The sequence below is a fragment of the Panthera leo genome, chromosome A1 (assembly GCF_018350215.1).
Source record: "Panthera leo isolate Ple1 chromosome A1, P.leo_Ple1_pat1.1, whole genome shotgun sequence".
Taxonomy (NCBI): domain Eukaryota; kingdom Metazoa; phylum Chordata; class Mammalia; order Carnivora; family Felidae; genus Panthera; species Panthera leo.
The window spans coordinates 207,235,677-207,250,943 of record NC_056679.1 but is presented as its reverse complement, the minus strand read 5'-3'; the positions used below and the strand labels follow the sequence as shown (position 1 = coordinate 207,250,943).

At 42.2% G+C, this 15,267-nt stretch overlaps 1 protein-coding gene across 1 annotated transcript in view; it reads right to left on the bottom strand.

Annotated features, from left to right (window-relative positions):
- C9 (complement C9) overlaps positions 1 to 13,206 on the bottom strand; it is a 53,506-nt gene extending 40,300 nt beyond the window's left edge. Inside the window, exon 1 of the mRNA XM_042907946.1 lies at positions 13,130 to 13,206. Coding sequence (XP_042763880.1) covers positions 13,130 to 13,206 — 77 coding nt within the window. The remainder of the gene's footprint in view (positions 1 to 13,129) is intronic.
- Positions 13,207 to 15,267: the final 2,061 nt, after the last annotated feature.

Sequence of the window (15,267 nt, the reverse complement as noted above, 5' to 3'; positions counted from 1 at the left end):
CTCTTACTCCAGAAGGGTGGCTAGGTAAGGCCAATCCCTCCACAGAGTCTCCAGATTCCAGCACTTCTCTGAGACTTTGACCAATTGTATTTGTCCTCCATTAAAACTCTTCCTTGCTACCAACTGTTTTTCAGTTTGTTATATATTGTGTTCAAGTCTTTGCCATTAAGTAGAAACAAGCAAATGAATAAGCAAATAAAACACTCTGAGTACCTTCCAGGCACCCCCATTTCCCTCCCGTCCTTCACAATGTCACTTCTTATTTGAAAAAAAATTTTTTTTTACTGTTTATTTTTGAGAGACAGAGCATGAGCGGGGGGAAGGGCAGAGAGAGAGGGAGACACAGAATCCGAAGCAGGCTCCAGGCTCCGAGCTGTCAGCACAGAGCCTGATGCGGGGCTTGAACTCACGAACTGTGAGATCATGACCTGAGCCGAAGTCGGACGCTTAACCGAGTCACCCAGGCGCCCCTCCACAATGTCGCTTCTTAAAGGAATTGTTATAAACATATTTATGTTTCTCTTTCATTAAAAAAAAAAAAAAGTTTCCTCTCTTTCACCACTATGTGTCCCGTTAGCTACCTCTGAAATTCTCTCCTCCTTTTATCTATCTTCAAAGAGTAGTTTGCACCCTATCTCCTGCTCCTAACCTCCCAATCACTGTTCAGCCCTCCTGCCCCAAGGACACTGCTCTTGCCAGAGTCAATGATGACAGACAGCTATGTGGCACACTTGGTCCTTTCATTGCCTGTCTTATTGACTTCCTCACAGCTGTCAATGCAGTTGGCCATTCTGGCTGTTTAAAAACAGCCTCTTCCCTCGGACTGAATGATACTGAACTCCTTTCATTTCTTCTTTCTCTGCTGCCCAGTTCTCCTAGACTATGTAGGCTCCTCCTCCTTAGACAGTCTCTGAAAGGCTGTTTTTCCTCAAGGCCCTGTCTTGAACCAGTCTTTTAAAAAATGTCTACACTTTCTCGGGGCTTTGGTTTCCATGCACATACTAATGACATTGAGAGATAAGTCTGCCATCCAGACACCTCTCTTGGATTTTAAGCTCTTGGATATAACTCCCAATTGGAGGTCTGCACTTGGATTTCATTATGCCCCATTGAACTCACCATATTCTCCAAACAAATTCATTATTTTCCCCTCCTTTCAAAGCTGCTGCTTGCCCTGTATTGTCCTGGTAAATGGCACTTCCATTTATGCAGTCACCCTGGCCAGAGACTTGGATATTGTCTCTCTTAGCCTGCAACCCTCCCTCTCATCTTCCGTATCTAATCAACAACGAAAACCTGTTATTTAGTCTCATAACTAACTCTCAAGTCCATTTGCCCTTCATCTCTGCCAGACACTTTTCTGCTCTACACTAACATTACATCTCTCCCAGATGACAATACTTTTTTCCCTAATCCAGTTTCCATAAATCATACACAAGGATCTTTTAAAAATGCAGGATTTGATCGTATCATTCCCCTTCTGAAAATGTTTATTTACGCTTCCTATCACTTTTATGATAAAGCCCAAATTTTCTAACATGGTGTGGCAGGCCGAATAGTGATGCCCAAAGATGTCCACATCCTGATCCCTAGAATCTATAAATGTTCACCTCACATGGCAGACGGGACATTGCAGGTGTGACTAAGAGAAGATTATTCTGTATCATCTGGGTGAACTCATTCTAAACATGTGGGTTCCTAAAAAGCAGAAGAGCATATCAGGGAGGTGTGAAGACAGAAGAAGAGGTAGGAGAAATTCAAAACATGAAAAGGGACTCCACTGGCTATTGCTGGCTGTGAAGAAGGAAGGAAACCATGAACCAAGGAATGTAGGCATCTTCCAGAAGCTGGAAAAACCAAGAAAATGGATTCTTCCCTAGAGCCTCCAGAAAGGAACGTAACCCTGCTAGCACTCTGATTTTGGTCCAGTGAGACCCACTTGAGGCTTCTGACCTTTAGAACTGTAACGTAATACGTTTGTATCACTTTAAGCCACTAATTTGTGGTAATTTGTCACAGCTGTAGTGGGAAACTAGGACACATGGTCTAGAGAGCTCTGTACAGCCTATCTCCTTCCTCATTCTTCATCCTCACTTTCTCCATCAAAACTTTAGCCACATTGAACTTGAAGTTCCCAAGATAAGCTACTTTTTCTCATGTCTTCAGGCCTTTTGACCTTCTATTTCCTACTTATTACATGATCTCATCTTGGGCATAATGTGTTTTTTCCCCATGAGCATTCCCTAAACTCCTTGTGTAATTTATTTTTCTCTGCACCTATTTGTATATAATCTTGTTCTCTATTATGTCATAAGCATTTTTGCAATGATATATTTCATTTAATTAGCTCATTCCTTCATGCATCCTTTCATTTATCCATTCATCAAATATTTATTAACTGTCTCTATTTGCTAGGCATGAGGGGTATAATGGTGTGCAAAAGAACAAAACAAAATAAAAGAAAAACTATGATCCCTGATCTAAAAGAGATTTTATTCTAAATAACAATATCAGTGAGCTAGGAAACTTTCAATCCTGTTCAGCTTGTTATTGGAATAGGAATGCTAACTGGTGCAACCATTCTGGAAAACAGTGTGGCGGTTCTTCAGAAGGTTGAAGACAAAGCTACCTATGACCCAGCAATTGCACTACTCATTCAAATGTTACAAAAATATTCATTCAATGCACCTAATGTTTACAGCAGTGCTATCAATAATAGCCAAATTATGGAAAGAGTCCAAATGTCCATCAACTGATGAATGGATAAAGAAGATGTGGTATATGTGTGCATAATGGAATATTACTTGGCCATCAAAAAGAGTGAAATCTTGCCATTTGCAATGGGAATGGAGCTAGAGTGTATTATGCTAAGGGAAATAAGTCAGAGAAACAGAAATACCATATGATTTCACCCATATGTGGAATTTAAGAAACAAAACAAATGAACATAGAAGAAGGGAAGGGAAGATAAAATAAGATAAAAACAGAGAGACAAGCCATAACAGATTCTTAACTACAGAGAACACACAGAGTTTCTAGATGTGAGGTGGGTGCAGGGATGGGCTAAACAGGTGAAAGACATTAAGGAGGGCACATGTAATATATGTAAGTGATGACTCATGAAATTCTACTCTTAAAACCAATATTACACTATACTTTAAGTAATTTGAATTTAAATAAAATCTTGGAAGAAAAAAAAAGGACCATAGTTGATTCTCATATTCATGCAATGTTGGGAAATGATGCTTGGCTACGTCTAGAGGATATTCATGAATCTGAAGGGGTAGAATTCAAGTTAGTTGGGGGTACCCATTATATCAATAGAACCCAAACTTGAAGCCACCACGAGCCTGAAAATGTCACTGAGGTAGTTTATCATTAATTTCAGGAATTCCTCTAAGTTCTGTCTACTAATGTCTGCATGGATCTTTCCAATAACTTTCTTTCTCTAGTATTAGTCCTGTTGCCTTCAACTAGGTTATCTCCTCCTGTTTATCTTTTTTTTATATTTATCACTTACTCAGATGATCGCATTAGAATTTTGTCTTAACAGCTCCCCCAAAGAGATTATCTCTTGGTTGTAGAAACTGCACTGATAGACCAGGGGTATGCTACTTTTGTCTTTCTCATCTGCCGATGAGATCAGCTTCAGTGAATAACTAGTCCAGAGGGTACAGTACAGACTGAAGGATCATGTACGGGGAGGTAAAATCCACTGCAAATACTCCAGAATGAGTTAGAGTCCTTTGTTGAGCAAGCCTAGGACCCAGCCAGTGATGGGGGCTGATGAGAAAGGTGGTTCATCTATTTCACACATAGGTAGCAAGACCCTGCTCCAAAAATACTGGCATTGCCTATAGACTGTTCTCTACCATCCTTTGCTTGAAAATCAGCACCACATCACACCGATTCCCTTCCTTTTTAGCTTCTAACTCGAGAACTTCTTTTCTTTTTTGCAGATTTAACTCACACTCTGGACTCAGTACAGAGCTCTGCCTTTGATCTTTTATTGCCCCCCCAGACCATGATTTGGATTTATCTCATGAATGACCCATGAATGACCCCATAGGAACGTCTCCTGATGACATCCTTGCCTTGGGAGGAGACTTACAGCCCTCTAGATATCAGGCACAGGGTATTTGTTGGTTTACTGGTTCTGTCATAACCAGATACTGCAGACTGTGTGGCTTAAACAATAGAAATTTATTTTCTTACACTTCTGAAGTCTAGAAGTCTGAGATCAAGGTATCTGCAGGGTTGATTTCTTCTGAGGCCTCACCTTGGCTTCTAAATGGCCATCTTGTCCCTGTGTCTTCACATGGTCTTTCCTCTCTACGGCCTGTGTTCAAATTTGTTCTTCTCATAAGGACTCTTTTTATAAGTCACATTGGATCAGAGCCTCCCCCCCCCCCCCATGAACACATTTTAACTTGATTACCTCTTTAAAGACCCTGTCTCCCCAAACAGTCATTTTCTGAGGTATTGGAAGTTAGGGCTTCGACATATGAATTGGGGGTGGGCACAATTCAGCCCACAATATTCAATAAATGTGTTCTTTTTTCTTATTAAGCAGTTTCTTCTATATGTCTACTAGTTTTACTAGTCAACTTTAAAATCTCATTTTCTTATTAATCTTTCATTCTACCACCGAGGGGTAAATTTGGTAGGTGTTATTAGTTGTCTTTTACAGATGAGAAACTAAAACCAGAATTACACTACTTATCCAAAGTCAGGCATTAGTGGCAAAACCAGATGGAGAATTTACCTCTCTCTGCTCCTAGTTCACTGCAATCTTTCCTTGTCCCCCATGCTACCTCCCCTTATATCACTAATCAAAGCCTCTTTGAAATGACTTAAAAGCTCATAGCTTAGTCAATAATTTTTGGATGTAATAGTTTAATGATTTTTAGACATTTTGAGATACAGAAAGTTAACAAAAACTTCTTTCCTTCCTTCCTTCCTTCCTTTCTTCCTTCCTTCCTTCCTTCCTTCCTAGTATAGCAATTCCAGGTAAAGCGCATTCATTGGACAACTTGTTTCTTTCCTGCATCTATTTTAAGTTTAAACCTAAATGATATGAAATTAGGCAAAAATAAGTTAAAAAGTGTGGGAACTTCTGGTTTTTTCCCTTCATGCACCAGGTGCCTGGATACTTGGAGGCAAAATATGGCAGGACTGTGGGGAATTATTAGGAGGAAATAGTAGATTGTGCCAAAGGAAGGGGCTATTGAAATGAATGCAGTATGCAAATGTTAAGATAGGAGGTGAGTGTTCTTGGATAGGGACTTCTGAGCCTAACACTCCCTCGCAAGCTCCTCTGACTCACTAGGCAGATAATCTCTTGTAGTTCAAGGGCTGTATAGGTACAATGCCTACCACCTGCCTCTCACCCTGCTGAGTTATTAGACTGAGTGGAGAAGTATTTGTAAAGCACTGTCTGGATTCCTAGATGAAATGTGTTTATCAAGTAAAACCTATCTCCAAGTGTTTCAATCTCAGCTTGAAAGTCATTTCCCAGATCAAAGTGATGTATATCAGCATGACAGGAGGTCTAACTCTGGGCCAGAAGTGCATTAAATGAAGGGCCATTGATGTACGCCTGGTTCCATCTCCCAGCCATAAAATATTTCCAGCTTTAGTAGAAGGAAACCTCCAGGAGCAGCTCACACTCCAGGCGAAAAAACACCTGCTGTGGGAAGGAATCTTTTTGTCAATAAATAAGACAATGCGGCTCCTCTGAGTGGAGAAATATAAGCTAATTAGGACTGCATTCTTAACCCACGGATCTGCCAGTTTTCTTAGTTCATGCGATTCATCAAGACGAGAAGACAATATAACAGCAGTGCCCAATGCTAATTTTTTCAGGACCTTTCCTGATTTACCAAGACTTATTTAAGAGCTTGTTTTGTGTGCTCCCAGTGAGCCTATATTGAAGGACCTTTATGGAGAGCTTGCTCTGTGTCAGGAATTGTTCTAAGTGATTGGGGCTACAAGACAATGTTCTTGCCATCATGGAGCCTACATTCTAGTGGATGAGAACAATAACCGAGGATCCAGCAAATATGACATGCAGTGTCAGTTAAGACGTATGAACTGTAAAGGAAAATAAAGCAGGGTAAGTGGATAGAGTGCCATGGGGCTGGAGTAGGGGAGGGAGGTTTCTTATATGGGGTAGTCAAAGGGCCCTCTCAGAGGAGGTGTAGTGATTTAAAAACGTGTTCACGATTTTTTTTTTTTTTTTTTTTTGGTCATTCTTCCCATCAAAGATGGGGTCTGTGTACTCTCCTTTTGAAGCTGGTAGTGTTTTTCTTTTAAAAAAAAATTTTTTTTTTTTAACGTTTATTTATTTTTGAGACAGAGAGAGACAGAGCATGAACGGGGGAGGGTCAGAGAGAGGGAGACACGGAATCTGAAACAGGCTCCAGGCTCTGAGCTGTCAGCACAGAGCCCGACACGGGGCTCGAACTCACGGACCGTGAGATCATGACCTGAGCTGAAGTCGGACGCTTAACCGACTGAGCCACCCAGGCGCCCCATGGTAGTGTTTTTCTTAATGCCTTGATGAGTGGAACACTGTTGAAATGAGCCTGCCTGACTTTTAAGACTAGGTTAGAAAAAGCCATGCAAGTTCTGCTGGCTTATTTAAAAACATTTGCTCTGGGAGCCTTTTCCCACTATGTATAAAACTGACTACCCTGAGTCTACCACATGGAGAGCAGAGAGAAAGAGAGAGCAAGAGAGACAGATTCTCAAGGAGAATCAACTGTTCCAGCCCCTAGCTGTTTGGGTCTTCCCAGCCCGAATGACAGACACATGAGTGAAGAGATCATCATAATAGTCCCAGGCCCAGCCACCATCTGACTACATCTGCATGGGATACCCATGAAAACCACTTTACCGGGCCCAGTCAACCCTTGGACTCATGAACCAATAAAATAATTGGTATGGTTTTAACAACCGTCTCGGGATGGTTTGTTACACAGCAAAAACGACCAGAACAGAAGGTGATATTTGATTAGCTACTTGGATGAATTCAGAGAGAAGCTGTGTGAGTGTCTGGAAAAAGAGTGTTCGAAGCTAGGGGCAAATAAATGCAAAGGCCCTGAGGGCGGTATGTCAGAAGCACAGAAGTAGGGCGACAGAGCCGCGTGAGCAAAAGGCAAGGTAGCAGAGGTGCCTGGAGAAGCAGGTAGGGTGCAGCTCCTGCCTTGTAAGCTGTGGTGAGGAGTTTGGATTGGATTCTGAGCTTGATGGAAATTCTTACAGGAGTATGAGACCAGGAGTAACACCCAGAGTTATGTTTTCAAAAGATTTAGAGATGTCTCTGGTTGCCAGATGGAGAGCTGACTGGTAGAGTGTGGGCAAGGGTGGATACAAGCCAGAAATGATACTGATTTGGGCGAGAATAGTCACAGTGGAGATAGCAAGCAGTGGGCAGATTTGGGATATATTTTCAAGACAATATCAACAGATGTGCTGTTAGATTGTGCGTGGGAAGGATACGAACAGAGGAGTCAAGGGTGAGTCCCGACTTACCGCCTGAGTAACTCAGTGAGTAGTGGTGACAAATCAGTGGGTATGTTTTGGACACGTTAAGTCTGGGCCGTTAGATGTTCAAGAGATGCTGACTTAAGTAACCAGACATTGCGCTAAGGGAAGCAGTGTGCACCGTGCAAATAAATGTGAGCGTTGTCTGAATCTAAGTGCCATTTCCCACCATGAGGCTGGATGTGAGTGGGTAGGTCTGGGGTAAGCCGGAGGACTGAGCCAACATTTAAAGGAAATGTTACAACATGTCTGTATGCTGATGGGAATGATTCGGTACACAGGGAGATGTTGATGATGCAGGAGAGAGAGGGAGGGTTAGAGGAGCAAAGTCCCTGCGGAGGCCAGGACAGATGAAGCCAGTGCAGAGTGGAATGGTGAGGCTCAAAGGAGTCCACCTCTCTTAACGCCATGGGCTTCACTCAGAGAACTGGGCTGAGCTTCATTTGCTGTTTATTTATTTATATTCCTTACTAGACTGTCAGCCCAGTGAGGGCAGAGACCCCCATGACATGTTTAGTACTACCTTGTAGCTCCTGATCCAATGTCTGGCCCATGTCACAAACCCAGTAAATATTTGCTGTATTACATGGATGAATAAACAAATGACCGTCCTTGTCCGATAGTAGTTGGTAAATAAATATCTGTCAGCTCGTATTGAATATGAATATCAAAAACATTAAAAACAAAGACTGACATTTTGGATATCTTCGGTTTAAGAGTTAAGCCTGGCTTTCCCATTAACAGAGGTGTGGGTATTTGTCCAGATTACTGAGATAAATTTAATTCAAATAAATTGAATAATAATTGCTAACATTTGGGGCGCCTGGGTGACTCAGTCGGTTGAATGTCCGACTTCGGCTCAGGTCATGATCTCACGGTCCATGAGTTCGAGCCCCGCGTTGGGCTCTGTGCTGATAATGAGGAGCCTGGAGCCTGCTTCGGATTCTGTGTCTCCCTCTCTCTCTCCCCCTCCCTCACTCACAGTCTGTCTCCCTGTCTCTCTTAAAGGTAAAGAAACATAAAAAATAATCATTGCTAACATTTGTGAATGCTTAGTTTATGTCAGAATTCCTCTAAGTCTTTATTCTTATTATTTCACTTAATTTTTACATCAGCCTTGTAAGATATGTTACCAGTATTATCACACATTAGAGATAATGAACTGAGCCTCAGAGATGGTGAGTAATTTTCCTCAAGTTACACAGCAGAGGGTACTTGATAGCCAGGTTAGGATTCAAATTCAGGCAGTTCCTCTCCAAGGGCCACCTACCAAATCCCTCTCAGGATTTCTAACTCCCAGTCTAGTGCTCTTTCTTAATTATTTGAAAATAAAGAGTAATATAAATATGAAAATTATAATCACACTAAAAACACACCATGTATATGGTCAAAATACGAATGACAAATTGGGGAAGTGTTTTTAATTCTTACCAGAGACAAAGGACTGGTTTTTTAAGTGGCCATAGAAATTCATAAGAGAAAGACAAGAGGCTCAATGGAAAAATGAGCAAAGGATATGGACAGTCACAAAGAAAAACATACATATGGCTTTCAAACATATGAAAGGATGTGCAATCTTATTGTGGGAATTTTTTTGCAATGTATAAAAACATCAAATCATCATGATGTACACCTGAATCTAATAGGATACTGTATATCAATTACACTTCAACTAAGAAATAATAACAAGAAAAGAGAGAGGGAAATTAAAACTATTTGAAGATACCATTTTTTCACCTATGAGACTGGCAAATATCAAAACACTGACAAGGCTGTGGGGAAATAAACACTGTCATACTCTGCTGGGGAAAGTGCAAAGTAATACCCACCTCCCAGGGCCGTAGGGCAATTTTAGCAAAGTCACAAAGGTGATTTCCTTTTGACTCCTTTACATCACTTCTGCGAGTTAATCCTCAGGTACAACTATCCACTTGCAAAATGATATAGGAATAAAAGTATTCATCGCAACACTGTTAATAGTACAAGAGATTGCGAACAACCTAAGTGTTAATCAATAAAAGATAGATTATCTGAGGCGTGTAGCCACACAATGGAAAAGTGATCAGTTGTGTGGACAATTGATACAGAGAGGTTTCTAGGATATATTGTAAAGGAAAAAGGAAAAAGCAAAGTGTAAGAGAGTATGTAAAGGAAAGGGGAGGAATAAGATTATATAGGTCACTATGTTTTAATCTACACTAAGAAATTCTGGAAGGATACACAGAAAGCTAACAAAGATGTTTACCTGTGGGAACAGGGTATACTGGGAGAGGGGTAGTATTCTAAGTACTTTATATGCAATAACACAAATCTCTCTCAAGACATTTCAATGTATATATTATTATATTTGTTGGTCTTTGAACCATGTAAACATGTTGTTATTTAAATCAAAAAGAAAAAAATAATGAGAGCTGCACTCACGGAGCACTCAAAGCCGCCCCATCACTGTGCAGGGGATATTGCCTTTATTATCTCAGGAATTTCACCCAGCAAGTCACGTTTGCATTCCCATTTTGCAGGTGAGGAACAGATTTAGAGACATTAAGAACTTTGCCAGGGTCACAGAGCTAATAAACTATGGACCCTGGAATCAAACTCCAGCCCTCTGGCTCCAAGACCAGTATTATGAGCTACGACTCTACTCACGCATTGGTTTTAACATTTCTATCCTACCTTGAGAAACAGAAGAGATGATGCCCTGCTCAGGACCTATTCTCATGGGCACTCTTACGTTTGCAAACAAACGATTATTAATATCTCCAACAGTTCACCAGTAGCAATAACTCACTGTTGCTGTGGCTTCAGATGAAGTATCTGCAGCCATATGATATCCCCTGAAGGCTGGCTGGAACTTTATCCCTCCCTTTACTAACCAGAAAGCATATCAAAGTAATAGCAAGTTATAATTCTAAAGAATATTTCACATGTACTGAGTTTTTACCATGTGCCAGGCACAGACATTGTAAGTACAATATATGGAATATAATTTAACTTTCACACAAACCCTTATTAGGTAAGTGCTATTATTGTCACTGTTATGGGGTAAATTGTGTCCCACCCCCCAAACACAAGTTGAAGTTCTAACCCCTGTACCTCCGAATGTGATCTTATTTGGAAAGAGGGTCTTTACAGAAAAAAAAAAATCAAGTTAAAATGAAGCCATTAGGGTAGGTCCTAATCCAATATGATTGGTGTCCTTCTAAGAAGAGAAAATTTAGAACGTGACAGATGTGCACAGAGGAAAGGTGAGGTGAAGCTAGCCCTGTGGTGACAAAGGCAGAGACTAGAAGGATGTAGCCATGAGCCAAGGGGATGCCAGGGATCACCAGCCACCGCCAAAACTGGGGAAGAACCCCGTTCAGATTCTGAGGGAGCACTGCTTTGCCAACACCTTGATTTCAGACTTCTAGCCTCCAGGATGTGAAACAATAGGTTTCTGGTATTCGAAGCCGCCCAGTTCGTGGTACTAGGAAACGAATACAACCCTTGAGGGAACCGAGGTGCAGAAACGTTGAGTAATCTGCCCAAACTTACATGGTTTGTTAGTTAGTAATGGCGCCTTGAATTGGGGAAGCCTTGCTCCAGAGGAGTGCTCCATTCTGATCAAATGTGTGTTTTAAAAAAATCATTTGTGGGGCACATGGGTGGTTCAGTCGGTTAAATGTCCAATTTTGGTTCAGGTCATGATCTCAGGGTTTGTGGGTTTGAGCCCCAGGCCGGGCTCTGTGTTGACAGCTCAGAGCCTGGAGCCTGCTTCTGCGTCTCCCTCTCTCTCAGCCCCTCCCCCCTCGTCCTCTGTCTCTCTCTCTCTCTCTCTCTCTCTCAAAAATAAAATAAACATTAAATAAATTTTTTTTAAAAGTCATTTGCAAACTCCAGTCCTCTGGCTGAACTATGTGTCTCACTTCACAACTGATCCGAACACTGTGTTTTGACCTCAACCCTCTGTCAAAGGGCAGAGCACGGAGTGTTCCAGCCCGGGCAACCCTAACAAACTCTTGAGAGCCTGGCGGTGAGAGTGCTTGAAGCCAAATCCAGCTCAGCAGTGCAGCTGCTGGGAGCTGGGGGGCCCGCCGGGGGTGGGGGGCTTTCTGGTTCCCCCTGAGACAGCTGAGTGAGGCCAGGACCCAAGGGCACAAACTTCAAAGCGGATGTAGCCTTCCTCACAGCCTCTCATTTTTGATCAGCAGGAGTCTCAATCCAGGAATGTGGGTTGTTTGAATTATTTTTTTAACTTAAGAAAGCGTCAGGGTGGAAGGCTAAAGCAACTTGTAGTGACCGCCTTCCCAAATCCCCTTTGCACCCAATGCCCGGTAAGTGAAAATATCTTCCGAATGGAAAAATGCTTTTTAGCTAACGCGGAAGAGGAAGTGAGGGTGCAAAGGGAAGCCTGGTGAAGCTTCACCCAGACCCGTGCTGGTCTGTGCAGCACCTCTGTGTCCCCTTCTGCTGGAAGCTGTAGCCCTGTGAGCAAACCACAGGCCGAGTGGGGCCCAGGAGGCATGGCGGTCCCCACTGGAGCTGACAGGGAGGCAAAGCTGTGCTCGAGATGGACATCAGATCCCAGAATAGAATTTGATTAAACCAAGAGTCAAACGACCAAAGTGGAAATGGAAGCACGTTGCAGTTAGTGTCTGAGCAGAGGAGACAGTGTTTGGGCAGATAGTATCCCCTGACTATACTGTCAAAGCCAGAAATATTTCAATACTGTCCCCAAATCAGATCATGCCGGATGGCATGATCTACATGTTCTCCAGCAATTTTGGATACGGCGTAGTTGTTTGGTAAGCACATCCTGGCTTGGCCTGGAATGAGCTACAAGTTCCCAAATAGGATCAGAACAAAAGGAGAGAAAGAAAGTCTTTGCCAGAAGCAGGGCTGACAGGTCTGTGCTATGGTGATTCTTCTCAAAAGGAGGAAATTGAGGGTTGATGGGGGTGGGAGGGAGGGGAGGGTGGGTGATGGGTATTGAGGAGGGCACCTTTTGGGATGAGCACTGGGTGTTGTATGGAAACCAACTTGACAATAAATTTCATATTAAAAAAAAAAAAAAGGAGGAAATTAACCCTAGGCCTAAGGTCAAAATGTGTGCCTCTGGACATAACTTTGAATGTCAAGGAGGAAAGGCCAAATGTTCAACCTTTGCCTGACATGGGAGCAAGAAGGTGATATATCCAAAAGTTAAGAGTGCTAGACATTGAGGCAGAATGAGGGAAAGATTAATTTTTTTTTTTTTTAATTTTAAACTTCTCATATGTTAAATACTGATAAGCTCAGGTTTATCAAACATACTCTGGTGAAAACCAGCTTTGCTTCATAATTCCAAGTATTTAAAGATTATCTCGGTCTTAACATGTGAATGGCTTGTTTGAAAGAACTTTCTGGAAACAGCAGCAGGTTTCCTTACAAAACTCTCCAAGACACACCCCTGCACTTTTCTCACCCCTTTCCAAAGTTAAAACTTTGGGGCTATCTACCTCAATGTGGGTTGAAATTTTATCTGCTTTCCTGCTAAGAAGTAGGCCTTGAGATAAATATCAAAGCAGTGAAATTCCAGAGACAAACAGAAAAAGAGACTCACCTAGGAGTGGGCCCAGCACTCAGGACACTTATTTGTAAAATGCATATTGCAAAGGCAAACCTCTGGCCGGCAGACATCTTCTCTCTTGAGGCAGCTCCGTGAGGAATGGCCAGACAGGTCCTGTAAGGCATTTATTTGCAAAGGGCCAGAGAACTGTGGGACAATTATTGCCTGTTTTCTGTCAGTATTTTTGTCAAACAGGACTTCCTGGGAGCCAAAGTCCAATCAAAGGAGAGTCATTTTGTAATTCGTGACCTACTGTCCTCTCATATTGATGAGCATATTCGGCCAACGAGATGGTGAGTGCTAAATTGGCTAACGTGAGCGGGAGTGTTGAAAACAAAACCAAAAAACAAAACTCCAGTGTTTCCCGTCTCGGGAGACTCTGGGAGGAAGGGATCAGAGTGTGTAATTTGGGGGGAAAAGGTCTGTGGATGATTCTCATAGAGGCATAAACTCAAAATCAGTAAAAGAACTGCCCTGGCTAGAAAAGGAGGCACGGACATATACGACACAATTTGAGAACGAGCTGTGGGGGTTATTTCCACATTGGTGCAGCAAAGGGTGAAATGCGGTTATAAAGTAGGCTTTCTGTATATGCTTGCGGGATCATTGTGAAGAATCTAGGTAAACTCCCTAGGGCTTTACATTGTCCCACAAGAGGACACGTTCTCCTTATCTCAGAAACACACCCGTCAGCAAGACAGATTCTAAAATGGAACAATTTGCTCCAATCCATCATAAAGGATGCCCTCCCCTTCGTATTTTCACTTTCTCCGGGACTTGTGCAAAGGGTAAGATGTTTTTGAAGTGCCAGGGAATGTGGATACCACAACCATTCTTAAAACACTAGTTGTACGATAGAATAGAATGGTCCCCGGGCGGGACCTGTGAAAAGCCACTGATGCCTGCCCACCCCCTACCTGATTCTAATTTCATTGATCTGGGATGGGACCCTGCATCGGTGTTTTTTTTAAAGCTTGCTGGGTCATTCAAATGTGTGGCCAAGGTCGAGAGTTTGAATGACCAGCCTGAGAAACACTATGTCATTAAGTTTTTGGACAAATATTTGCTGACACAGGACTTAAGGGGCCTTCATCAATACTCATTAATTACAAATAGGCAGTTTTCAAACATGAGCACATACACAAACTGATGAAACAGAGGGTGGGGTGGAGGGTTAACAGACAGCTAGTTTTTCTAGCACAGTCTTAACGTTTCTTCTAATGGTCCTACTTAGAGTGGAAGTTATTTACCCCCCACGGGCTTTCTTGCCTCCCTCTCCTTGTTGTGTGGAGAGTTTTAGGTGTCTAAGGGGGCTAATTTCATTGGTTCCTGAGCTTGCTGTTAACCTGCAGACGGTGCAGAATTGCCAAGTAATGCGGTGATTCGAATGTGTGCAGCAACATTGTCACTATAGCAATGATTAAATCTATGCCCAAGGATGCTTCTTGTAAGTCTTAGCTAACGACAAGGGGGCCAGATACAGTAGGAATCTGCTCTGGACCCTGCCAGGATACCTCCCGAAAGAGGAACTTGGGAGCAGGCAAAATAAGATGATGTTTAATGCTAATTAGACCTAATGCTAATGGGTTAGACTTTGTGTTACTTGACTTGATAATTCAGTGTGAACGGAGATTGAAAACCACCTCTGTCCCTGGAGACTGACTGACCCCCCCCCAGAGGCAGGGAGGAGGGGACAAGGGAAATTTCTTACCTGGCTGGTTGAATGCTGAATTGCTCTGTAGAAGTTCTATTTATTTTATTCCCGTGGTTCGGGCTAAATGTAACGTAGCAAATGAATTAAAATATAACAACAACACATTAATTATATATTATATATTAGGAATATATAAAATACGATATACATTACATTTTTTTGTATTTAAGTCTTCTCTGCCCTTGACATCTATGTATCTGACATATTTTTATATTTTTATTCTATTTTATTAAAAAATTTTTTTTTAACGTTTATTCATTTTTTAGAGACAGAGAGAGAGAGCGTGAGTCGGGGTGGAGCAGAGAGAGAGAGGGAGACACAGAATCTGAAGCAGGCTCCAGGCTCTGAGCTGTAGCACAGAGCCCATCATGGGGCTCGAACCCATGGACCAGATGGTGAGATCATGACCTGAGCTGAC